Genomic DNA, 27,951 nt, shown 5'->3' on the forward strand with positions numbered 1-27,951 from the left:
GTGTAAGTGCCTCCCATCACGCATTAAGCATTCATTAGCAGTTGTCAAAAAGGAGTTGCTATAATTTCTTATCAATACCTAATACTTTCATTTCTTATCTTGTATTTGTTGCTTTGTGTTGTGAGAATTGTTCTTCTCTTTTTTTTTTGTTATTTTACTGTTTTCTAACATCCTGTTGTTGCACTACACATTTATTGTTTATATAACTTCCCGACACCCCTACATACAGCCTTGTGCTCTTGGACCTCCATCTGCAAATTTATCAATGCACTTTTTATGTTTGTGAAATAAAAAACACCGGTCAATAAAAAAAATTGTGAAAACTTTTCTAGAGTCCTTGCAGCTTGGCAACCTCTTTATTAGGAATGGTAATAACTTGAAGTGTTCGTTAATTGGCTGCGGTGACCAGTTTCGTTGCCGCCAGTCTAATGGGGCATACAATCGCTGCAGAGGCGGCAAGTGCCGAGGATGAGGACCTGACAATCCCTCGTGCTGCCATGAACAAGATGATCAAGGAGCTGCTCCCTAATGTGCGTATTGCCAATGAGGCACGTGAGCTTATCTTGGCCTGCTGCACCGAGTTCATCCATCATCTTTCCACCGAGGCCAACGACATCTGCAACCGGCAACAGAAGAAGACCATTTCTGCAGACCACGTGCTGGGTGGTGAGCTTGTCTTCATCGTTCAAAAGACTCTCGAAGTGGGTTAGATCTTTTTAATTGCACATTTATATTCTCCAGGGTGACAAGAAAAGAGGGCATCATTATACATTCTGAGTTCGTAAAATGTACGCAAAAATGCTCGCAAAAAGTATGCGGTTAGTTATTGAAGCAATGATATCTAAAAGATCGTTCCAAAGTGTGATGGCTTGTGGCAAAGCCAAAGAATTGAAAGCTTTAGTTTTACCAAATATGTGTTTGATGCTGATATGATTATGTAGGTGCCATAATGGTTTGTCAAGTGGCAGTGGGGATGGCGTTACGCTATGAATATATTAGTGGATTAACCCTTTGTCAGGCTTGAGAAATCTACTCATGGTTTCCACTGTATGTTTTGCCGGATGAACTGTACCACATGAAAGAACCGCAAAGAAAATTACTATTGTACAAGAATATCTGAAAAATCAGCGGGGCTGTCCCACTGATAACTTGAGGCCATGGGTGAAGGTGGGACACACGTCGTCCCTCTGCACACCTTGGGCTCCATCCTTTCGGGCTCTCAGGTGATTACGGCTTCATATGAAATGATTCAAAGCACACAGTGCAAAGAGCCACTGGCAGGCTCTACACACAAGCTTTGTGTGTGTTTCCTGCAAAGTTGTCGAGCGCCATTGGCACCTTTTGCGCGTAGTGATGGTGCACGGGTAGAGCCCTTGCCCATTGAACCGTACGTCTCTTAGCACTCCTGTTATAATTGAGTAGTTCTTGCTTCCTCTCGTGTGATCTACTAGACTGCACCGACCCGTGCGAATTGACGAGCTGTCTGCCCAGAGTGACCCGAAAGAATGCGTATGTCATGCTGTTTCTGTAGCAGTGCAGGATGTCTTCAACCACTACGTTTTGCATATTTGCCGGTAGCTGAAAACAATGGCTCACTCTCAAGCCTAACCGATCTACAATTTAACTGCATTACTGGTATGCAACATGTAATTTTTGCAGTTACCACACAACTTATTCGCGGTGAAATAGCAACGGAATTGACATGCTCGAAGAGCAAAGACAACCAAAAAAACATCGCAACATGTAAAACAACTCCAACTACTAGTGCCTCCTACCAATTCAAATAAAAACATTATAATTTATCTTCTAACAGATAATGCTGCCTGTTTTGTTGGGGCTGCATATGCCTCTCTGCACTTGAGGCAGGTGCGACATATATGTCCCAGTGACCAACAAAGGGTTAAGCATAAAAGAACAGCAGAATGACAACTAAAGTCTGGAGCAGAATGTCTAGCTTAGTTTTTGCTATAGTGGAATGGCGATGGTAGATGAAATGAATAGTACGTCTTCCAGCATTGAAATTACTCTTCATGAGGCCGCCAGATGGACGAAGCACATTCAAGCTATAGGCAGATGAAGGTTACATATGCCAATTTGCGTGTATGAGCTGAGCAGTGACGCAAATTTTGACTTAAGAGGAAGCTTTAGCTCGGGCCCGACTCCGTCGCGGCCTATTCAAATACATGTAAAAACGCAAATGTTTTTCTGAGATAACCTCTGAACCGATTTTAATGAAATTTGTTGCATTTGAGAGAGAAATTTCAATTCTAGTGACTGTTGGAAGCGGAATTTTGATTTAGGGCTTGAATTTTGTTAAAAGGATTTTCAAAAATTCAGACGTATGAAAAATATAGAAGCACGAAGTTTACAAACTAATAGCTCTGCATCAAGAACAGATATCGCGATTCTGTAAACGGAATCCATTAGACCATTCAAAGCGGACAAATTTGATATGTCAGTGTACATCTTGCGTGAATTTGTTACGTTGTTTACGAGGGTTCTGCAAAAGTTATACTAATTACACATTGCTCCATTTTTCGAGGTTCATGTGTAACATATCAATTTTGTCCGCTTTAGATGTGCTATCAGGTACAATTCACAGAATTGCGATATCATTTTTTCTTGCTAAGTTACGGAGTTGTAAACTTGATAGTTTCGTTTTCTGCAAATTTGCTATTTTTGCCAAATTTTTATAAAAAATTGACGACCTAAATTGAAAATTAGAAACCAACAGTCACTAGATTTCAGGTTTTTTTTTTTAAATGCAGCAAACCCCGTCAAATTTGCTGCAGTGGTTGCCGAGAAAAACGAATTCTCCTTTTACATGTATTTAGATAGGAGCACCCGAGCTAAAGCTTCCTCTTAAGTAACCCAGTGGTTGTGGCACTTTAGCATATATGTTAGTGTGTGTAACTTCCATTAAAGGTGGGATGCAAGCCTAACTACTTATATGACATCACACCGGGCAGAGAAACGTTGTTCACAGAGTGTGTGAGGCTAGAAAGTGTCTGTTTATGAGTAAAAGAGATCGTTCTACCCTTAGTCGAGCTCACTATCATTAACCAGTTACCACACCATAGACAAGATTAAGGTCCTTCTTGTGGATGAGGTGGTCCTCGTGGCTTTCAGTAGTGCGGTATACTATGAAGTCGTCAGAAAATAGTTGCATACTAGAGGAAATGTTAGAAGGTAGGTCATTAATGCAAATTGGAAAAAGTAAAGGGCCTAGCACACTGCCCGGCGGTACACCGGATGCGATGTCAGAAAAAGAAGCAAAGTTATTGACGGCTAAGAACTACTTGCGAAACGATAGACGGTTGCGAAGTCAAGATAGCGTTAGTGAGTCTAGCCTAAGAGAAGATTGCTTAGTAATGAGGCAGCAGTGACGAATGTGATCAAATGCTTTTGAGTACAGTAGCCGACCGATTTTCCGGACTTCGCAGCGACTGAAAAATGGTCCTAAAAATCTAATGGTCCAAAAAAAAAAACGTTTACCAAGCAGCAGCTCAAAAAAATCTCTAATGATGCCCTGCTTATATTACACTTGGAAGCAATCAGATTTATGCAAGAGTGATGTCTCCTTATACAGTCCAACAAAAGCATCACCGTATTGGCGTTCTCCGCCAACAGAGTTTGCCATGGTGATCAAAGAAACGAGCCGTGTTTTTTTGCACCACTTGGCTCTCGCTAAGGCACAGGAAGGGGCAGTGATCACGCAAATGCGAAGACACACAAAGATGAGACGTCGTCTCAGACACGCTTGCTCAGTGGACACACCGCATACAAAATAAAAAATTAAAAATAAAATCCTGCATAGTGATTATGACCATAGTGCTGACTGAAAACAAGACAAAGAAAAAATGTGCTGTCCCCTTAAGTGTTGTCGGCCAAGGAAGAGCGGGCATGGCCTCCGAGACTAGAGGATGGCGCATGCTTCCTATTGATAGCGTGTGCCTCCCAATCTTGGATTCTATAGAGCTGGCCACTGGAAGCCAAGCCAGTGGAAAATCCAGCAAGCCCAAGATCTGTTAGCATGACTCGGAATGAGCGATTTAGTACGGAAAACTGAACTTTGGGGCCTAAATTTGTCCAAAAAATTGGTTGCAAAAATTCATTAGCTCAATGGGAACCCTGACCGTGCATATATCAAGAGCGGAATATCTGTCAAGTCCGAATTTTTGGAGTCCGAAAAATTCATTGGCTGCTGTAGCCAAGAAAGATTCAATCAATTTGAAGATTTTTATCCATGTTAAAGTGCAAGTCAGGGGTGAATTCCAGTAATTACACATGACATGAAAATTTTTTCATGTCATTATATGTATTGGTTTATAATATATGATACGAGTTGATTAATAAAAAAGTTTATACTGGATGTGGTTATAAATATTTGATGCAATAATGTGCTCGAGCATTTTGCAACATATGCAACTCAGTGGGCAGTAGTTCTCCACCATATTTCTGTTGTCGCTGTTGAAAACTGGAATTACTTTTCCAACTTTCCAGTCAAGTGGAAGATGTCCTGTTGATAAAGATTGTGTGAAAATGTGATACAGTTGAAGCTCGATATAATGAAGTTGAACTAGCGAAAAGATTGTTGAATCGCGAATGTCATTAGTTCGATGTTTTAAAGTTTCAGCATTACAAAAACTTCACAAATTCCCAGAGAATTCTCGGTGGATAATATCTTGTCAGTAAGCACTTATGAAAAAATTGCAAGGTTGGGCCATAATAGTGCTTTTACGAGCGCCAGCGCGTGTGGTGCAGATCACACTGAGAGCAATGCATCGACGTGGCTCACGGCGTCTGAGATGCGCATGTATTGCATTGCACAGCACGCTGAATCTTGGACGCCATAGCTGACTGCACTTAGTGCCCGCAATCGGCACCTACAAATTAAAAACAAGTATAAAAGATATGGGTCCTGGGTCAAAAAGAAAAAAACAAGTCAGTTTAGCCAGAAAGGTGAAGCATTCATGGCGATAGCAAAGAGACAACAACACGAGGTAAGGTTTGTAGCTACCATATTTACTAGCATAATGATCGCACCCCTGAATTTTGTTGTCAAAACTGGATTGTTTTTCTTTCCCGCGTAGTGATCACACCCCAAACTTGCCGCAGCGATATGTCGTGTGCCAAGTCCAGCTGATGGTGATCGTGCTTAGCATTTGTCGAATGCTATGCGAGCAACTCCAAGACATACCAAGCAGTGTGCACGCGCCAAAGAGATTCTTAAACAGATGCCCCATTTCATCACTTTCTGCACTCCGAAGGAAAAAACAAAAGCTACAACCAAACTTCCCTTGGCTTTATTATTTGTAGACTTTATAATGGCTGTGGTCAACAACAGCAAACAAAGGCGCCTTTTGATTCCTCTCGTCTGCACTTGTGGGCACACAACAAATCATGAGCAGCAACGACAGTAGTCACGTTTGCAATGATACGTTAGGAGTGTACCCTATTCATACGCCGACGCTTGTAACACAGCTAAGATATTCAGCCATCCTTAGGGGAAATGTGCCGTATTAGGATTGTAGTGAAGAGAAATGCCACAGTTTTCCCAGCATGCCCACCATGTGTTTTTATGTCACTGGCAGCTAAGCGCGCCCATCTCTGTCTGTTTCTGTCCCCTCAAAGTGGACATGGCTACGGTATTGCTGCAGACTTGCTGATATTAATGAAATTATTCATTGCTGATATGGAAGAAACTGTTTCAGTTCACATAATGTACCTACTCGTGAGAAGAAAAAAAAGCAGCGTTCGGCTTGCTCTGCCGGCCACCATTTTCGTTTTGGTGTCTCGCACTGTTACAGCAGCAGCCGCCTGTTTGTTGACTTCTTGCCATCCCGCACCAAATGCAGGATGAAAAAAGTTTTGCTTTTTTGCGGAAAATTTAACCCGCGTAATGATCGCACCCATGAATTTGCGTCAATTTTTTTGACAAAGAAGTGCAATCATTATGCGAGTAAATATGGTACATGTATATTGGTGTCACCGCACGCTCAGGCATTAACAGATCTCACTCGATGACCGCAAACTAGCAATGCGAGCGAGTGCTTCGCACTGTGTGTCAGCCACTTGAGATTATGCGTCCGCCAACACTAGACGCACAGGAAGAACAAAATGAACATCAAGGCACCATCCATTTCGGCTTGCATGGAGAGATTGCCTCCAATATCAATATGGCATGTAGCCCACACAGGAATGTGCAAGAGGAGGAGAGGGTTCCTGCCTCCCCCCACTACGTGCTTGCTCACGTTGGTGCGCATTCACCACCTCCCCCATCCCTCTTGCGCAGAAGGAACCATCAGCTCTGGTTCTCTGAGTTGTTTACCAATGCCACAAATGGCGCAGGGGTGTTTCCTGTCTACGGCGTCCCGGTGCACGCGGTTTTGCCGCTCAAACTTTTCATGCAGAAGAACGCTTAAAATTAGTTTTGCCTCAGCTCATATAATTTTTGCCAGATTTACTAGCCGTACAGGCTCCAAGTACATAACTGACATGGCCGAAAGCTTCGTTAAATCGAAACTGTGTCACGAAGTTACTTCGTTAAATTGTGAAAAATAAATACACGGTTTTCGATGCAACTAAGATCGAGAAATGAAAACAGTTCATTACGTTGCGAATTTCATTAAATTGAGGTAATGAGGTTTGACTGCATAACATTTTACTAGAGATAGACAGTATATTCTTCAACATTGCCCGCCATAGTTGCTTAGTGGCTGTGGTGTTAGGCTGCTAAGCACGAGGCCACGGGATCGAATCCCGGGCACAGGGCTGTATTTCGATGAGGGCGAAATGCGAAAGCACCCGTGTACTTAGATTTAGGTGCATGTTACAGAACCTCGGAGGGTTCAAATTTCCGGAGTCCCCCACTAAGGTGTGCCTCAAAATCGGATGATAATTTTGGCACATAAAACCCCATAATTCAATTTTTTCTTATTCGTCGAAATATTTTTTTATTCTTCAACATTTTAAAACTTATGTTGTTGGGACCAGCAGGTGGAAGATACATTAACAGGGTGTCTACCAACCGGGAAAACAGGGAATTCTCAGGGATTTTGAATAGTCTGTAAATACTCAGGGAAAACTCGGGGCATTTTTGCTTCTATCAGGGAAAATTTCCTGTAATTTTATCGAAAGGGAACGAAGGTCACGATAACGCTAGCTGGCTCAAGTAAGAGAGAGAGGAATCGTAACTAATCGTCGTTGACGCCGTGTTGACGGCTGGAGGAGTTGCCATTGATTGTACAGTCAACGACAGATTTCCGGACGTCCGACGGCTTCGCGGCACTACCATAGGGTCAATGTATAAGAACGTCTGAAATTTCGGACGCAATAACCTTTCGCTGTCTGATTGTGCGGACTTTTTGCCATGACCGCAGGTCCAAAACGGCATTAGTCAAAGTCGCCACCTTCGATTTTGAGTATCTCACCGCCTCGAACCAGTGCTCTCACGCAGATCCGCTGGCAGCCGTAGCCATCACCGCAGCAAGCCAGGCGTAGCTGCTTCGACGTTCACTATTAAGTTTCTTGCCGTTTGGTGCTGTGCTTTTTATTGAAAGGATTTGCCGTTGCCAGCAATCGCTCAGACTCCGCTTTTCTGGTCCTGGCGATTGGCTTCGGAGCTCGGAAAGCACGACGCGTTGCATAATGCCGGGTCTCAAAAGTCAGCTTTACCTCAGTACAGAAATGTTACGCGGTGAAGCATAACAAGTGTATTATGGGGCAATCGTCACGGGACACAGTACGTATTCCTTAATTATACACGCGTGCACCCACCATCTCCTGTCACAGTACGAGCACCGATATGCCTAATAAGTGTACTGGCAGTCGTTCAGAGCTTTTTCGAATGTGTCTGTGGCGATTTCTAGCCCTCAAGATCAGTAAAAGACATGCATTCATTTTTTTGTCATCCTCCCTTTTTCAAAAGGCCCGGTTTTTCGGACATATTTCGCGGCCCCTAAGGAGGGCAAAAACCTGATGGCGACTGTACAACTAACCAAGAGGATGCTCCAAATGGTCCATGGGGCAAACGTGCAGCGGAAGGACAGCGAGAACAGAAAGGACCTACACATTGAGGAATGAATGGGAAAGGAAACATGCCGCACATTTTTTGAAGGAGCTTGACCTCAAAAAAACGGTGTTGGCAGACGCTGAGATACAGGTATTCCTCATCCAAACCAAAATCTTTAAATCAGTGAAATGCAACACTGAGGCATTGTGCAGGGGCTGAGAGTATGTCAGGACAGTTGAGGTTGACTTAATTACCAGCTGTTGTGAGAGAATATCATTTGTGACAAAGTTTGGGCCTCGTTGCAATGTGCTTGCTATCAGTTGATAGAAATAGCTCACATTCGAAAATATTTCATTCGGTATGCATCTCATTCTTATCCGTATTTGAGAATGTTCAATTCGATTTGCAGTGGGTTTTACCATTCTTTTCGAAGGTATTTTATTCACTGCGCAGTTTACTAACCCCTTCCTTCTGTTTTCGGTTTTGAATAAAATAAGTGCTACTCCTTACTATTGAAACTAGATTAAGTCATTTTTATTTTTTAACATGCTTACTAGAGAGTGATAGCATTGGGCAACATGGTGTGAGCCTGTCTTGACATAAAAGAAAGTTCTGTTTCACTCAGGGAATTTGCCAATGTCAACTTGGTAGACACCCTGATTAAGGTTTGTAATGAGGTGTGCAATTTTTGTGATTGTGATATCAGTTGGTTCCGTGAATTGAAATTCATGATCAGGAACAGTAGGCACTTTGGAATGATCTTCAGGATTAAATCGGATGAAAAGAACCTATTGAATTCAGATGCACTCTCTTGATCTGACAGCGCGATTTGGTCATCATTTTGTAGCGATATGCAGTGGTTACTGCTGTCCCAATTGCCTCGAACTGCACTGAGAGGCAAACTCTGTTACGTCCTGCTACATTTCTGCAAAATATGAGAAATCTGCGCCCATTCTGCACCAGAAGTTTTGCTGGGGCTTTTAAAAATGTAACTATGCCTTCAAGCGCCGTTTTACCGCACCATCTAAAGTGGCATGGCCTGAACCAGTGGCTGCATTAGCTCCATGGCGAACCAAGCCAAGGGATCGTACTGCCATTTCTTCCGTGGGTAGCTGTCTACATTTAGTACCTTCCACCCCGACACATGCAGGTTTGCTTAGGCAACGGGACAACCTCGCTTTTCCGGTGGCAGCAAGTGATCGCGCTGGTGCCGAGCCGGACAGATCTGTATGCTATAGATCTCTATATATAGGCTCCTGTATGACCAATGTAAAACAGTGACCGAAGTTTTGAGTGCTGTATGGTGTCTCGCTCAATTTCTTTAACATAACGCACACATTGGCACAGAGATGTCAGCCGTGAACCATTTTTCTGCTATTCAATTAGTTGGCTATCCCCCACTTTTCTCGGCATGACGATTCTACGGTGTGAGGATGGCATACGGCTGCTTCCAAGATATTGGTCCACTCAGCACCAAACGGCAACTGATACTGAATGCCGCTGGATACTGACCAAGCGTCGCTGGTTAAGCCTTGCTGTATAGTACAGCCGTGAAAAAAATTCGCTGCCAGCTGACACGGTGGCAGGCAGGTCATCGCGGTGAGATGGCCTCCAATATATTTGGACCAGTAAACCACTTTTGCGATTGGCTGTAAGGGCTAGACTGGTGGCCAGAAGCCAAGGTTGGGTCCGCGGGTGACATGACGGCAACTACAGTCGAACCCGACTATACCGAACCCGTTTACATTGAATTAGTCTATGTATCGAACAATTTCTGGTCACGGTATAGTTAGAATGAGTATATATAGCAAAAATTACGCTTACATCGAACAAAAATAGCAGAGACTCCCGATATATAGAACGTCAAGCAGCGAAAAAGTCCCCCCAGAAGTTGGCTTTCCCTCGTGGTGGTGGGGAAACCCAGTGGCGCGGCTCCATCCAACCCCTCTCCCTACCGTGACGGCGCTGCTTCGGGCTGCTCGGGCTAGCTTTTGACACCCCCCTGCAAAAAATTATCCTGGCCCGCCCGCAGCACTTGTTCAGACAGCCAATCAGAGGCTCTTGTGCTCTCGTCATGCAAGATGGCGAAAGTGCGGATTGTGTCGCTGCTTTTCTAGTTCATTGTGTTTGCGCCTTGTGGGCCTTCTCCCGCAGTGTTGCCGTGATGAAGCGGCAGAATTCGCCTTCATCGTGAAGCTCGAAATCATACATCGGGTCGAGTGCAATGAGAATTCGGATGTCCCCGCAGCGTGCAAGATTCCAAGGAGCACTCTCGGCATGATTAGGGCTAAAGCAGCCAAACTCGCGACCTGGTGCCTGTGGCGCCTAAAACGTGCGCACGGCCCTGTACAAGTGGTTTTTCATACGTGCCGGTTTCCGCGTGCTTGGTGATGACTGTAAATTCTGATGAATGCGACGAAGCCGTTGCTGGTGTTGCCGAAGTTTGGAGCGAGGTGTGAGAATTTCCGGAAGCGCTTGACGAATCAACAGTGGACGAGTTTGTGAGTGCAGATGATGGTGTCGCGACCACGGGAGAGCCCGAAAACAGACTACATCGCCGACATCGTACTGAGCACAAATGAAAGTTGGCACAATGAGGAAAGCAATGACGGTCCTTTGCCCACATCCTCCGAAGTGATTGGTGCACTCGCACTAGTCTGGTGCTTCTGCGCGAATGTGGAAAGTTGCGGCCTCAGCTGCTCCAACTCCTTTTGACAATGCAGGGAAGTGCGTGCGTTGCAGGCAGCGAAATGTTTAACAGAAGAAAATGCAGAACGAATTTATGCGAAACTAAGCTAGTTCATTATTATCAATGGTATGTGCTTCTATGACATCCAGTTATTTAGCAGGCTTATATCGAATTATGCTGTATATCGAACTGATAGGCGTCTTTTTGCGAGTTCTATATAAGTGGGTTTGACTGTACTTTGAACGCTTTGGCTAAGCTTGTTTTTGCACTTACTGGATGAAATGGCGAAAGCTTGAGAGTTGGCAGAAAGCTCCAAACTGAATTCGCCAATAACAGGCTAATCTTGCAGTGTTAGATGTGCACATTCAGAGGTCGCACACATATATCTGCACTTCGCGACGATGCATGATGCACATCAAGCTGCGTGACAAGTAAAAGCAAACTGCTCCAGCAGTGTCAACCATCGCAATATTTCAAGTAGATGGGTATTAGTGAATTTGCAGCACAGGGAAAAATATGTAAATTTTTCGTACCGTTGGGCGGTACCTTCTAATTCAAAAGAGTGCTCAGTCTTAAAAAATACATTTATAGGAGCAAGATCGCGCGGAAGGTTTTCAATATGCTTTGGAATTCCGTATGTAGCACGCTCAAGTGCTTTTAAGCGCATGCAGTCAAATCTCAAAAACTCAAACTTGAAGGGGCCCGAAAATTTGTTTGCATTAAAAGAACTTGTTCTGTAAGTATTAATGCACCATAGCACCATACACGAACGGTGCGAGTCATGAAATCGTGGTGCATAAGCACATGGCGAGCAAGGACCACAAAACTGCCCACGCCGGCCAATGCTCGCTTCCCGATAACAGCAGAAAATGAAACTTCAGGGGACGGGCTAAGCTGGCACTGGCGCGGAGACAGGCGCATGCAGAGTCTGTCGAAGGTGAGTTGAGAGGGGAGTGTTGCTGCAAGGGAAGGTTCCGGGAGGGAAGCAGATTTGCTTTCTAGCCAGGTTGATGGATGGTTCTAATTACCTCTGCCACTCAAGAGGAAGCTTTAGCTCGGGCCCAACCCCGATGCGGCTTATTCAGATACATGTAAAATGCAAAAACGCTTTTCTGAGATAACTCCTGGACCGATTTTAATGACATTTGTTGCTTTGAGAGAGAAAGTTAAATGCTAGTAACTGTTGGAAGCAGAATTTTGATTTAGGGCCTGAATTTTGTTAAGAGAATTTTCAAAAATTGGAAAGGTCGAAAAAAGAATAGCGGGACGAAGTTTACTAATTAATAGCTCTGCATGAAGAACAGATATCGCGGTTCTCTACATGGCATCCATTAGATCATTAAAAGCGGGCCAATTCTATATGTAATCTGTCCTGCGTGAATTTCTTACGTTGTGCACAAGGGTTCTGCAAAAGCTGTATTTCCATGTCATTAAATTTGTTGACATTCATGTGTACCATATCAATTTTGTCCGCTTTAGATGTTTTTAGATGCAGTTCACAAAATTGTGATATCATTTTTCATTGCTGTGCTACGGAGTTGTAAACTTGGTAATTTCGTTTTCTGAAAATTTACAATTTTTCCAATTTTTAATAAGAATATGATGACCTAAATCAAAAATTCGAAATGAACAGTCACTAGATTTGAAGTTTTTCTTTTATATGCAACAAACATCGTTAAATTTGGTGCAGTGGTTGCGGAGAGAAACGAATTCCCCTTTTACGTGTATTTAAATAGGAGCACCCAAGCTAAAGCTTCCTCTTTGCCACCGAAGCAGCGAAGTTGCCGAGGCCGGACTGGGCCTCTGCCACTGCTTCCCTCTGCGTGCTCGCATGCTTTTTCCTTCGTCTGCTGACAGATCAGCACTGCGTTTGTTCTTCGTCCTGCAACGAATTCATCATGATGATGATCGATTCTTTCCTACTTATCATAATCGTGTTGGTGTGCTATTGTGGTGTCGCCTTCACGTCCTTGTATTCAGCTCTGTCTTGTACAGAATCGGATATGGCGCGCTTTCCAACAACCTTTCCACTGAGACATCTCATTGTAAAACAAACAAGCGCGAATGAGACCAAACCAAGCCCGCCAAAACAAGCAAGAGCTGATGCGAGCAGAAGATAGCGCGAAATAAGCGGTCCATCTAAACCAGACACAACTACTAATAGAGCGGTCCGGCAGGTCTGTGTCACACGAATTTCCCATGCGTACGTCACTGTAGGGGCCACTCTCATTGCTCTCCTCCACTCGCAGCTTGCTTGCCGTGGCAGCGAGCCGTGAAAAATCGAGTGGCTAAAGTGGCTGGGACATTACGCTGCCACGCAGGACTGGCGACCTTGCCATTTGAGAGAGGGTGAAATTTCTGCCAATTTTTTTTTCTTTGCATTTGATGTGCGAGTTTGTAAACACATGTGACTAAATCTTGTGCAACTTCCCACTTGTGCGTTAGCTCAGTGCACACGTGCCACTACAGGTATGTTCTCCAATCAATTCATCATCAGCCTGGTTACGCCCACTGCAGGGCAAAGGCCTTTTCCTTACTTCTCCAACTACCCCAGTCATGTACTAATTGTGGCCATGTCGTCCCTGCAAACTTCTTAATCTCATCCGCCCACCTAACTTTCTGCCGCCCCCTGCTACTCTTCCCTTCCCTTGGAATCCAGTCCGTAACCCTTAATGACCATCGGTTATCTTCCCTCCTCATTACGTGTCCTGCCCATGCCCATTTCTTTTTCTTGATTTCAACTAAGATGTCGTTAACTCGCGTTTGTTCCCACGCCCAATCTGCTCTTTTCCTATCCCTTAACGTTACATCCATCATTCTCCTTTCCATAGCTCGTTGCGTCATGCTCAATTTAAGCAGAACCCTTTTTGTAAGCCTCCAGGTTTCTGCCCCGTAGGTGAGTACTGGTAAGACACAGCTATTATACACTTTTCTTTTGAGGGATAATGGCAACCTACTGTTCATGATATGAGAATGCCTGCCAAACGCACCCCAGCCCATTTTTATTCTTCTGATTATTTCAGTCTCGTGCTCTGGGTCCGCGGTCACTACTTGCCCTAAGTAGATGTATTCCCTTACCACTTCCAGTGCTTCGCTACCTATAATAAATTGCTGTTCTCTTCCGAGACTGTTAAACATTACTTTTGTTTTCTGCAGATTAATTTTTAGACCCACCCTTCTGCTTTGCCTCTCCAGATCAGTGAGCATGCATTGGAATTGGTCCCTCGAGTTACTAAGCAAGGCAATATCATCAGCGAATCGCAAGTTACTAAGGTATTCTCCATTAATTCTTATCCACAAATCTTTCCAATCCAGGTCTCTAAATACCTCCTGTAAACACGCTGTGAATAGCATTGGAGAGATTGTATCTCCCTGCCTGACGCCTTTCTTTATTGGGATTTTGTTGCTTTCTTTATGGAGGGCTACGGTGGCTGTGGAGCCTCTATAAATATCTTGAAACATTCTTACATACGACTCATCTACACCCTGATTCCGTAATGCCTCCATGACTGCTGAGGTTTCGACAGAATCAAACGCTTTCTCGTAATCAATGAAAGCTATATATAAGGGTTGGTTATATTCCGCACATTTCTCTATCACCTGATTGCTAGTGTGAATATGGTCGATTGTTGAGTATCCTTTACGGAATCCAGCCTGGTCCTTTGGTTGACAGAAGTCTAAGGTGTTCCTGATTCTATTTGCGATTACCTTAATAAATAGTTTGTCGGCAACGGACAGCAAGATGATCGGTCTATAATTTTTCAAGTCTTTGGCGTCCCCTTTCTTATGGATTAGGATTATGTTAGCGTTCTTCCAAGATTCCGGTACGCTCGAGGTCATGAGGCACTGCGTATACAGGGTGGCCAGCTTCTCTACAACAATCTGCCCACCATCCTTCAACAAATCTGCTGTTACCTGATCCTCCCCAGCTGCCTTCCCCCTTTGCGTAGCTCCCAAGGCGTTCTTTACCTTTTCCGGCGTTACTTGTGGGATTTCAAGTTCCTCTAGACTATTCTCTCATCCATTATCGTCGTGTGTGCCACTGGTACTGTACAAATCTCTATAGAACTCCTCAGCCACTTGAACTATCTCATCCATATTAGTAATGATATTGCCGGCTTTGTCTCTTAAAGCATACATCTGATTCTTGCCAATTCCTAGTTTCTTCTTCACTGCTTTTAGGCTTCCTCCGTTCCTGAGAGCATGTTCAATTCTATCCATATTATACTTCCTTATGTCAGCTGTCTTACGCTTGTTGATTAACTTCGAAAGTTCTACCAGTTCTATTCTAACTGTAGGGTTAGAGGCTTTCATACATTGGCGTTTCTTGATTAGATCTTTCGTTTCCTGCGATAGCTTACTGGTATCCTGTCTAACGGGGTTACCACAGACTTCTATTGCACACTCCTTAATGATGCCCATAAGATTGTCGTTCATATCTTCAACACTATGGTCCTCTTCCTGAGTTAAAGCTGAATATCTGTTCTGTAGCTTGATCCGGAATTCTTCTATTTTCCCTCTTATGCTAATTAATTGATCGGCTTCTTGTCTAACAGTTTCTTCCGTTCCCTCCTCAAGTCTAGGCTTATTCTAGATCTTGCCATCCTATGGTCACTGCAGCGCATTTTACCGAGCACTTCCACATCTTGTATGATTCCAGGGTTAGCGCAGAGTATGAGGTCTATTTCATTTCTAGTCTCGCCGTTCGGGCTCCTCCACGTCCACTTTTGGCTATCTCTCTTGCGGAAGAAGGTATTCATTATCCGCATATTATTCTGTTCCGCAAACTCTACTAATAACTCTCCCCTGCTATTCCTAGTGCCTATGCCATATTCCCCCACTGCCTTGTCTCCAGCCTGCTTCTTGCCTACCTTGGCATTGAAGTCGCCCATCAGTATACTGTATCTTGTTTTGACTTTACCCATCGCCGATTCCACGTCTTCATAGAAGCTTTCGACTTCCTGGTCATCATGACTGGATGTAGGGGCGTAGACCTGTATAACCTTCAATTTGTACATTTTATTAAATTTCACAACAAGACATGCCACCCTCTCGTTAATGGTATAGAATTCCTGTATGTTACCAGCTATGTTCTTATTAATCAGGAATCCGACTCCTAGTTCTCGTCTCTCCGCTAAGCCCCGGTAGCACAGGACGTGCCCACTTTTTAGCACTGTATATGCTCCTTTCGTCCTCCTAACCTTACATATCCCATTTACTGCCCTCAAATTCCTCCAATAGCACTGCTAGACTCGCCCGACTAGATAATGTTCTAGCGTTAAACGTTGCCAGGTTCAGATTCCAATGGCGGCCTGTCCGGATCCAGGGATTGTTAGCACCCTCTGCTGCATAGCAGGTCTGACCGCCGCCGTGGTCAGTTGCTTCACAGCTGCTGGGGACTGAGGGCCGGGGTTTGATTCAATCAGTTACCTTTAATTCGAACTTCTTTTAACTTGAATAAATTTCTAGGCCCTATCGAGTTCAATTTATCGAGATTTGGCTGTATTACTGTCAATATGTAGCTTGTCTATTGACAGCTTCAATGCTTTGTTTTGCATTTTAGCGAACTCAACCAACTTCCTCCTAACAGGCCGCATTGTTGGTGAAAAGTCTTCTCGAATCAAGAGTGCAGATGCCTTACGTTTGTGTGCAGATGCTAGGATGACTTGTTTATCATAAAGAAGCTTGGCTTTCCTATTATTAGCCTGCACTTGTCCTCGGCGAACTTACCCAACCTGTGCACGCATTTAAATTGTGTGCTGTTTGTTTGTACACCAAGATAAACCGAACAAAACTTAATTATTTTTGATTCTGAAGCTGCCCAGTCTTCCTTATGCTTGTCAAGTCCAGAAAAGAGAAGGTTGCCACAACGCATTCTGTTTTCTGCATTTGGGACAGTAGTTTGCAGTTACCGATCTTGCACAGTGGACTGCTAACTTCGCTTAGCTCAGTCATATTGAAGAAAGAGTGGTTTCAAAGGTTGCAAGTTTACTGACTAGGAGAGCGATTTTTGCCGATACTGCTATTTGTTCATCTTTGAGGCATTTTACCTCTCTAGCTGTTGACTTTTGTTCGTCTTTTATAAGCTTAATTTGTCAGTGGCATCCTATTTGTCCTTTATGCCTCGTATTTCTCTTAACGTCGCCTCCCGCCCAGCGTGTAGTTTTCGGACGGTTTCCAACACAGGATACAAGCGTTTTTTTTTCCAGATTACGAAAGTCTGGTCCCAGGTTCGATTCGGTGTCACGGGCGAGTAACAAAAGCATCTTCAACGAGGCAGAACACAATTGCTAATTGACAGGCATGGCTCGCCTTACACCCTCAAGCAGCTCCATTGGGCACGACACGCTACAAGGCACCTATCGTCATTTCTAACACAAGAAGCATACTTAACCCTTAGAGGGTCAATGACTTAAATATACGGCACCGCGAACAAGTCCGAAAATGGTCGATGCCGTATATTTACGACGCCGTCTGTACATTTAAAAAACGCGCCAATTTCCTAACTTTTTCTTTTGTGTTATGTGCTGCCACTAATGTTTTTCGCGTACCTCTCTCTCTCGGTTGTCGCTGCATGGTTTGTTTTAGCGCTAGTTTGCTCCCGCGCGTCTATATACTACTGCTCGCGCATTGGCGCCCGCGGGCAGGCAGCGGTACAGATTTTGTTCTGCGGGCGGTTTTGGTTTCTTGCGCCTGCAAAACTGCTGGCTATCTCGTTACTAATTGCTCAAAGGGCGACCGCCTCTTTCTCGCTCGTTTAGTGCTTGCAGCGGTGCGCATAGGATGGATGCCGCCGTGCATGCGTTTCCGTTGCTTTTTTTTTTTTTTTTGCTTTTTTTGACACGTGAAAACTAAATGCCTCTGGTTGGCGATAAGATGAGATTAGCAGAAGTCTGTCGCATGTGCATTTTTGACGGGCACACAACCACACAGTTTTCTTGAGTGCGTGCACCTACCCAGTTCGATTACGCTATGGATGTACATATTAGATATTAGTGTAAGAGCAGGAAAATTTGAGTCTTGCGAAATATTCTCGTAGGCACACATTCAAGGCCTTGAACTATGCGTATAAAAATGCATAAAATTTTTAATTCTTATAAGCTTATTTACTTTCTTATTGTTGTTATTTATGAAGAGTACATATATACCAATGCAAAATATTTTTTTCTCACTTTACGGTCACGCTAGAAAAATTGCGGTAAATTTTTTTCGAAATAAGTCCCTAAGAAGAATTGGAATCTGCAATAAAAAAAAATCGACACTCAAAGTGTTAAGGTACCTAAAGTTGCATGCATGGGCTACCTGCATGCTGGTATCGGTTCCTTGCCGAAAACATAGTCACAGGCGGGCATTTATAACTAGTGCAGGGTGAGCTGGCGAAAGCCATTTCCACTGTTGCCAGGTGAAGCTCCCAGTGGCATCCAGGTTTGGCCAAACGAGCACCGCGGTGCCCTGTAGGTGAAAATAAAGTGAGTTTTTTAAATGTGTGCTCTGTTATGAATGGGTTATTGTGGAATACATGGTGAAACTAGCATAATTAATTTTTCACTAATATGATAATACTTGTGGAACTTATTATGTTTTAAATAGGTTTGACACAACTAGGGGCACGTATTTTGAAACATTCCATTTCATCTTGAACTTTTATCGTGTGTCAGGCCTAGGGTGGACGTACAAGGATGGCGGCCTCCCAGCCGTCTCTGAACCAAGGGTCAGGAATAGAATACGGTCCCAGGACATGTGGCCGTGGCGAAAGCAAGGCATGCCATGTTGTGCACACCCGTCAGTGAGGAACTCCCAGTAATCCATTGTTATATTGCTTGACAACATTTTATCAGTTATCGCGCATCTTGCAAGAGCAGACAAACTCGTGGCAGTGTCGCCGGTTAACAAGCGCCTGCCTGTAAACAAAGTAATGGCATGCATACGGCAGATCGATGCTGGCGAGCTTCTTTCAATGCTTTGAGGGATGAGAAAGATCATTTTTCTATATGGCCGTAACTCGAAACAACACGCATGGACAATTCTGAATATGAAGTTCACAGGCATGAGCATGCAGCGCTAAACTTGGCCAAGTGGAAATGCTCCTGAAATGCCACCATGGATTGAATTGAAAGATCAGTTTTGCTAGAAGCTAAATGGGCGGCAACACGCAATTATTTTTTTCCTACAAGTCATGCCAGATTACAGCACCTCCAAAGCAATGCTAGTTGTTAAGCAAAGCACATTTTCCTCAAGGTCGCCACTGTATACGTATGGCCGGGACCACATGGACGTACATGCACCTCAACGTGATGTGTAACCCTCAAGGAGTGGGAGGGGGGGTCCACTGGATTTGCAATTAATCACTTCTGGAATACTGTGGACAAAATCTTCAAGAGCCAAAATAGATGCAATAACAAAATACAGGTGGCAAAACCACATTTCATATTTCCCATATTAGCTCCTAATATTTTAACTCATTCCCTACCATGGGGGGAAATTGGTGTTTTTTGTAGGTTATGCCAGATTTTTCTTTTTTCCAAACTACTGTACTCAATATTTTATGTAATACATAAAAAGCAGAATGAATGCACTTTTCACACAAAGGTTTTATTAACGAGATGTATGTCATAAAAAAGGCATAAATTGCCAGAATCAAGATTGTGGGATAAAATTGAACAAAGTTTGGAAAGACACGCTTGTACCTATTAAGAAAAAAACTTAACAAAAATGGAGATATACTAAATGTATTGCATTCTAATGGGCACTATCTCCAAAAAAATAAGCAAATTTTTGTTGCACAGACATTCCACTGCAAAAATCTAAGTGCAAGCACTACAGTTCAGTGTGCCGGGCTGCAGCTGCCGGTGTTCCGGGCTGGCTTGCATCGTCGTTGCTCTCAGTCAAAGTCCGACGAAAAGGTAGGATCCTCAGACGCGCTGCTGCTCAATCCACAAATAAAATGAGCCACAGATTCAGCAGAATTGCGAGATCTGCGATCTTTCGAAGCGCGTGCGCCGCTCCCGGAGGCAGCCATTTTTGCTTTTTATGTTGACGATCGCGAAGCTTCGGAGTGCGTTGAAAAATTACTGCCGCGCTGTAAAAAATTGGAACGGCATAGAAAACAAAAATATAGTTCTCCTTCACATCCTATGGCGCAGAGTGTCTGTGAGCGGAGCGGTAGGTCTCGAAAACGTTGTTTCAAACCATCATTAGTGCGCTAACAGTGCCCAATGGGCGCGGTACGGAAAAAGTTAATAATAAGATTTTGACATTATCCACTGAGCACTTGTTAAGAGTTTATTAATAAACTAGAATTGCACTACATTCGAAAGTAGCTGAGGACATCACTTAGTGAATACATATTGAAAATGTAAAGAGTGCCTAAACTTGGTTAAGTATGTGGTGTCACACAAACATGGAGCACTACAGTTGGGCAAAGAGACAACCGCTGCACTGATTTGAATTAAAGGGGCAACGCAATATGACAGAAGGCGCTGTGTGTTCCTGCCTTCGTCTTATTGCGCTGCCCCTTCAAGATGTTAAACCAGTACCAACTCGCCCAAATGTCGATCTTTCTACTGAAATAAAGTTGTTGAATTTAAGAGAGAAAGTTAAATTCTAGTGAAACAGAATGTTTATTTGTGCCTGGAATTTTTTACAGTTGGCGAAACTAGGTAAGTTTAAACAAAAATTTAAGCATGAAGTTCGAAATTTATGTCTTTGCACCATAAACAGATACCGCGGTTCTGTAAACTGTATACTTGCCAACTCTCCGGAATCTGTCATAAAATTATGAATTAAGGCTCATTTTATGAATTTACGAATGTTGCATAAGTAATTATGAAAAATAATTTCTGTTGTGAAAGCTTCGCTCATCAATCTCCGAACCTTCCGTTGCAAGTCTTGTGGAAAGGCAAGGGAAGTGCCTACTTCCCTTGCAGAAGTACATGTTCCTGAAGCATGTGAAGTCCACAACAGCAAAGTCTCTATAAGGTTACTGATCTGAAAACGTTGCTCATCAAGACTGTGGACAAGCAGCAGTTTGCTGCTGCTTGTCCACTGTGTTTAAAGATAAATCATTGCATAAGATGTTGTGTATCCAACAAAAAGTCTGTGCTTAGGGCAAGTAAACCAATATATGTTCTGCAATCGATCCCAGGTATAGCGATCTTGCTGGGGATCATGACATAGTTCACTATATTGATAATTCGAAATATAAAATATGCGTATCTGAAGCTTGTGCGAGATGTCTGCATGTCTTGGACAGCCTCCCAAGTTCGTGAAAAGCGGGAACTTACCGATTTGCTTCTACAGGTCGAACGCACAAAAGTTGACTTAACGCTACGGAATGTTCTTCGATGTACTGATGGCAAGTGAAAAGCCCACATCATCTGGACGCAAGACCACAGTGCACCTTGCACACGCTGGAAGTGCTCGTTGGCCGTTTTCATTCAAGATGCAGTAGAAATGGACCCACCACGACTGCAAACTAGCCTGTAGGGATGCATGTCATGCCGGCATCACGGCACTTGTTCTGCGAATCGCGTGTACATGTGCTCGGCCGCATGTCTGTATAATATCAACAAAACGCCGCTTAAACGGCACCAATAGTCATATGTGGTCAGCGAGCTAGACGAACATTGTGTCAGGTTTCAGAACTTTCTCCTGTTGGAACCAGTTGTCGTTGCTTCTAATTTTCATCTCATTTATTGTACCCTCAGTGCATACCTGCCAACCCTCCCGATTCGCCCGGGAAACTCCAGATTTTTTTTACTGAACTTTCCGATTTTACGATCACTGTCTTATATCTCCCAAAAAGTTCTCTCTGTTCGCGCAAAAATGGTTTTTGCGAAACCAGCACCGCGGAATCTGCAGCCACATCGTAATCGTCAGCATCAACAACAGCTGCATTAGCGCCATCGGTATCATCGACTAAGCAGCAGACTACGATGCCTAGTAAGCCCACCAAAGCCAGTGCCAATGTAGCTCTTGCATTTCAAAGTTTGCATTTCATGCATGCCTTCCTCCATAGTGCATTGTTACTGCTGTTTGTGTGTATGATTAGTGTTGGCTAGGCTGTGTGTGCGGTGCACCATGTGAAGTTAGAAACCTCGTGTGCTTGATGCCATGGCGCTATCAAAGCCCAAGAAAAGGTATTTGCAGAAGTATTTGCAATCTTACACTTCTGAATTTCCGTGCTTTTTGACATCAAGAAAAGGAGAACATTTTGCATTTTGTACAATGTGTGGATGCGACGTCAGCGTGCCTCACGGTGGAAAAGGCGACTTCAAACTGCATGTTTCTACGGCGAAGCATCAAAGCTATGTTCGCTCCGCTGAGCAGCAAGACATGATAGTGAACGTTCTCCAGAACAACTGCGACGACAGTGTCATACGCAAGTGGTGCCTACAGGACATCGCCTGTACAAAGTTTATACGTTGACTCTAATGAGCCTTCATTACAGCACCGCAGAGCACAACTTGCACTTTGCTATGTATGAAGAATTCGGTCATCACCACAACATATATGCTACAACATCATAACACAGTGCAAATCACGAGTACACTACACAAATAAACCAAACATGATTCGGCCACTCATCTTACGACACGAACAATACTGTCAGACTTAGATGTTCCTCCTGAAGCCCTGCAGGTTGCAGAAAGGCCACCAAGATTGCCCCCATGGTGCAATTTTACGTAACTATGTGACTGGACGTTAAGACATGTAAAGAAAAAAGACATTCCACAAGAACACATAATACAAGAGTTCCGAGCTATTCAAGAAAAATATAAATATTACACTGAATTTTACACTGACGGCTCTAAAACACAAGAACACGTGGGTGTTGTGATCATAACGAAAAATTGGGAAAATAGCATTCGGATAAATAATTTTTCTTAGTGTTTACCGCCGAAGTTTATGCGATTTGGATGTCAGTTAAGAAAATTACTTCCGACAAGCAGAAGAATGCTGTTATTTATACCGACTCGTTAAGTGCCCTAAGAGCCCTAAACTTAAACTCCGTGTCTGAACCCCTGCTTGGCGATATCTTAAACATAGTATTTAACAAGATATACGAAGGAACCATACGATTCTGCTGGGTTCCAAGCCATGTTGTGGGATAGCAGGGAATGAAGCTGCAGATAGAAGCATGTCCATGGCAGCGCACAAAAGCATAACACACATAACACTTCCATACAAAGACAGTATCCGAGCGGTTCGTAAGGCCCTAGCATCAAAATGGCAACAAGAATGGAACTTGTGCGTAAATAACAAGTTACATATGACTAAACCCCTGCTTCGCGAGTGGAAATCGTGCATTCACCAAGAACGGTTCTATGAGGTAATGTTGTGTCGACTTCAAATTGGACACTCGCATCTAACACACAATTTTTTACTTCACAACGAAAACCCACCAACATGCTACAAATGTCGTGAAACGCTTACAGTAACCCACATCATTATATCATGTCCACACACTGAAACGCAGAGGCGGAAACGACGATGAATTCGTCGTGTAGTGAACGATGATGTGTGATGAACAAGGAACAAGCAAATGCCCTTGCGATGAGGTGCGAGTGATGGAAGTTGGAAGACTAGATTTTATATCGGTGACACTTGTAGTTCGAGCATAGCTGGACATGATAAAACACATTGAGTTATTTTGGACCATTTCAAGTGAGTGAATTAGATTGTCGGGAAGAGGGTCCCAAACTGAAGCACCGTACTCCTGCTTTGAACAGATTAGTGTTTTTTAAAGCAATAGTTGAAGAGGCTGAGGAGCATGTGAAAAGTTCCAGCGAAATTAACCAAGTGTTTTGTTGGCGCTACCGATTGTGGTTTCAGTGTGAGCCTTCCAGGCGAGTTTTGACAATAGGATGACGCCGAGATATCTGTACGTGGATGCTACTTCCAAGGGAGAGTTGTCAAGGTCATATGTAGTCAAAGTACCGTATTTGCTCACATAATGATCGCACTTTCTTGTAAAAAAACAAAATTGACACAAATTCAGGGGTGCGATTATTATGTGGGTTAAATTTGCCGCAAAAAAATGAATTTTTTTTTTTCATCTCGGATTTGCTGCGGGATGACAACAGGTCAACAAATAGGCGGCTGCCCCTGCATGTAGTGCGGGACACCAAAACAAAGATGGCAGCCGGCCAAGCAAGCCGAACGCGATTTTTATTCTTCTCGTGAGGACATTATGTGCATTGAAACAGTTTCTTCTGTATTAGTAATGAATAATATCGTTAATATCGGCAAGTTTGCAGCAATAACGTAGCCATGTCCACTTTGAGGGGACAGAAACAGATGGGCGCTTAGCTGCCAGTGACATAGGAACACATGGCGGGCATGCTGCGGAAACTGCGGCATTTGTCTTCACTACTATCCTAACATGGCACGTTTCCGCTAAGGGTGGGCTAATATCTTAGCCATGTTACAAGCGTCTGCGTATGAATAGGGTACACTTTTAACGTATCAGTGTAAACGTGGCTGCTATCGTTGCCGTTAGCGATTTGTTGTGTGCCCACGAGTGCAGATGAGAAGATTGAAAGGTGCCTTTTCTGTTGTTGGTCTTGACCAAAACCATTGTGAAGCCTACAAATAATAAAGCGAAGGTAAGTTTAGTTGTAGTTTCTTTTTTTCTATTTTTTTTTCATGGAAGTGCAGAAAGTAATGAAAGGAAGGAAATAGGGCATCTGCTTAAGAATGTTTGGTGCGTGCAGACTGCTTGGTATGTCTTCAAGAGTCGTTCGCGTAGCATTCGACAGATGGTAAGCGCGATTATCATTAGCTAGACTTGGCACACGACATATCACTGCGGCAATTTCGGGGTGCAATCATTACACAAGAAAGAAAAAAAGCTAATTTTGACGGCAAAATTCAGGGGTGCGATCATTATGCGAGTAAATACGGTACATCACTGCCGATACACATTCTTCGATCACAACGATAGACAAAAACTATTTACTGAAGGAAAAAATTCATAATCCATTATCACTGGCCAAAGCCAGGTTTCTTTTAGTACGAGGATGTGTGCATTGCAAGTATCTATAGCAGAGTTTAAAAGCTTGTGCTTATTCGACATAAAGCCCCTCCATACACGTTTTCGCCGACCAGGTTAAGTACCGCCAACCTACCCTCCTCCTTCCTCACTCACCCCCTCAGCTTCTGGCGTCAAGCGGGACTTGCGTAGTCCCAGGTTCTCATTTAGGCGGAAGCGACGTCACTTCTGCATAGAGGTGCGAGCGTACAACAAGCGAAAATTCAGGAACTGGAAATTCCGAAAGTGGAATGACCGGAAACGTAAACCCCGGACGCGGAACTGGTATGAGCAGCGAATCAGGGAACAGTGGCACACAACAATGGTTGGCACTAGTTTGCAAGATCGGCGTTGACGCGTGGATGGATGGGCTTTAATTCGACAGACCTCAAACATTAGTAGACAGCACAAAAGTGTGTTCTCACCACAATCCCCCATGCACCTCTAGCTTGTCGCCAGTCCCTTGGCATTCCCACGGGTGTTATCAGATGTTTCGCTTAGATTCAATTATGCTCCCTGTTCTGATATCTTTTTTATTCATGGCAAGGGTTTTGTACCGAAGCTGAAAGGGTTGGCTTCTGGTCGGCTTTTTACGAAATAGTGTTGAGTATTTTTCTCCTTCCACAACATTTGTGGACGAAATGTTACAAGCGATGCGCATGCTCAGTAGCACTGTCAGGCAAACCCTCAACAACAGAGTTCACACCAGACTGGCTGTTTCAGACTGACAGCCCTAAAAGTATGCATGCCTCTTGCCTGCCACTCGGTGCTCTGATGCTTTGTGGCCGTTACGTGCCTTCGTTCTCAGCCCTTCCCCTCCGGCCCCTGCGTTGGTGACTGCCAACACTAGAGGAAAACCTTGTTAATTCGTATCAGCCTTGTGGCTTCCTTCCGAGCTTGGCAGCAGCTTCATCCGACACATGCTTTCGCTACCGCACACACATCCAGATTATTTTTTTCACCAACTTTTGCTAATTACTAACAGATTTTTTTCAAAAATATCTTGGAGCTTTTTCTCAGCAAGGGATGTGAAATATTGGAAAAGTGCAGTCACCAGTACGTCAACATCACATTTATTCTACGGTATTCTGCCATCTTAGCTGAAGGTCGCCAACAATTAAAAATTTCCTGAAGGCACTACGTGAGCGAAATTTCCGGAGTCCTCCACTACGGCGTGCCTCATAATCAGAAAGTGGTTTTGGCACGTAAAACCCCATAATATAATTTTTTTTTTTTTTTTTTGATGAGTGTTGTTCGTGGTGGCCACTGTGACTATTTCTCGTTAATTGGGCATGAATACGTGCACGAATACAGAAAGCCATCGTTTATTTTTTTCTTGGCCAGACTTAGTTGGCACATCCGGTATGTAACTTAATGGTGGTTTCTGAGAAACCTGTACAAGTTTGCTTTGTACCGTTATGCTACAGTCAGGTGGATGACAATTTTTCCCTGTCATGCATTTTGTTCACCTTGCACGCTTCTGCAGAACTTATCTACCATAACCTAATAGTGTTCTGCAAAGTGAAATAAGGAGCACCTTTTTTTTGTATCCCTGCATTTCACTCATATTCACCTTTGCCAAGCTGCTCCAAAATATAAATATGTATTTACTGCTATACAACAGAGAATTCATGCTCGAAACCTGCTCCAAAGTGCCAAATTTGCTGCTCCAAGAGTTGCTCCAAAACTTCCTTGGCTGCTTCCATCCCTGTAGTATGCAAACTCTAGAGGAAAAGCTGGGCAAAAAAAGGGGCAACCGTGAATGCGCCGCCATGTTGCTATGACTCATTTTGTAGTGCTAAGCATATTCAAAATATTATGCAAAAACAAGCATTTACATGTAGCACGTACGCGTGGACAACATTTAAAGTTGATGCTATGATCTTTTCATCAGAATAGTGGCTAGCCGGGCTTGTTGATACGAACACATTCTTTAGCAAACAGCACGAATAACGGGACACAGAAAAGAGGCACACGACACTGGCACTGTGGCGTGTGCTCTTTTTCTGTGTCCCGTTATTCGCGCCATTTGCTAAAGAATATTTTTTTCAGAAAGATCGGATGTTCTAAAATATGGATGTAAAATTTGCAGTGCCAGAAAAGCTGTTTGCAGGTGGATGAACTAGATGGCGCCACCTTACTGAGGGACGCTCGGGATCGTATTCATTGTGCGTCTTGCCTGAATCGCATCTCATCGGCTGCGCCTGTGCGCCTGCACTGGGTAGCAACGTGGCGTCACCCTTGCAGTTGCCGATTTCAATGCATGGGCACTGTGGGGAACTTCTGGGGTTGGTTATATGAACGCTATGTCGATGAGTGCTGCCATGTACGTTGACACAACTTTTGCATAAAGTTTGGGTCACTGCGCTATTTCGGCAAAGTAGGCGTTGCCGACGCAAACGCAAAACACTCATTGCGTTGTCGCACGTCCGCAGTGGCGCTGACGCTATTTCTTTGTGGCCCCTATTCGAAAACTTCTAATACTCACAACGTGAGTGTATTGCACGATGTCATGTTCAGTGCAGGCACGCATACTCGATCGATCTTGTGGTGAGCCTTTGCCCATCAGCAGTGACTGCCACACTGTGTTGCATCGTGGGTTAAAAACCCGCGTTTGTTGATGATCCGTTTGCTGATGATCCACTGCGCCCTTTGCGTTTTGCGGTGTGGAAGAGTGTTGCACCCTTTCCTGACTGCGCTCGTAAGTAAGCCTCGCGCAAACTCATCTCCACAACTTATCGACAATATCAGTTAAAATTAGTGTCGTATATGGAAAGCACACATGTGTTGGACCCTTTACCAAATTGGCTTTCTGCCTGCACCAGGGCCTGCACGATATAAAAAAAAAATATTGTCCTATTGTCATTAGTTAGGGAATTGCAGCGAGTTTTCCAACCCATACCCTCGTATTGCAAAACTGAAATCGCATTGCATTCATTCCTAAAATCAGTGCTATTCCTCTCATATAAATGTTATTCCAAATTCTTTTTTTATTTTATGTTGCGTGTAACATTAACAGGTATTTTTGTACTTAGTTGTGCGTTGTTTAAATACTTAAAAATGGCCACAAGGCATCAATGGGCTCTATGTGTTTTAACATTTTCGCATGGGTTGAAACTTTTTCTCAAATCAAGATATTGCTCCTCTTCATCTTATGCATGATAACACTTCTTTCTGGATGAGTATTTTGAAATCAGTTTGCACACTCATGCCTCG

General features: G+C 43.7%; 1 protein-coding gene across 2 annotated transcripts in view; it reads left to right on the top strand.

The window, feature by feature from the left end:
* NC2beta (negative cofactor 2beta) overlaps positions 1–27,951 on the top strand; it is a 71,415-nt gene that overhangs the window by 18,255 nt on the left and 25,209 nt on the right. For both annotated transcript variants that reach the window (XM_050168542.3, XM_055064928.2), the window contains exon 3: positions 451–666. In XM_050168542.3, coding sequence (XP_050024499.1) covers positions 451–666 — 216 coding nt within the window. The remainder of the gene's footprint in view (positions 1–450; positions 667–27,951) is intronic.

The sequence above is a fragment of the Dermacentor andersoni genome, chromosome 1 (genome assembly GCF_023375885.2).
Source record: "Dermacentor andersoni chromosome 1, qqDerAnde1_hic_scaffold, whole genome shotgun sequence".
Taxonomy (NCBI): Eukaryota; Metazoa; Arthropoda; class Arachnida; order Ixodida; family Ixodidae; genus Dermacentor; species Dermacentor andersoni.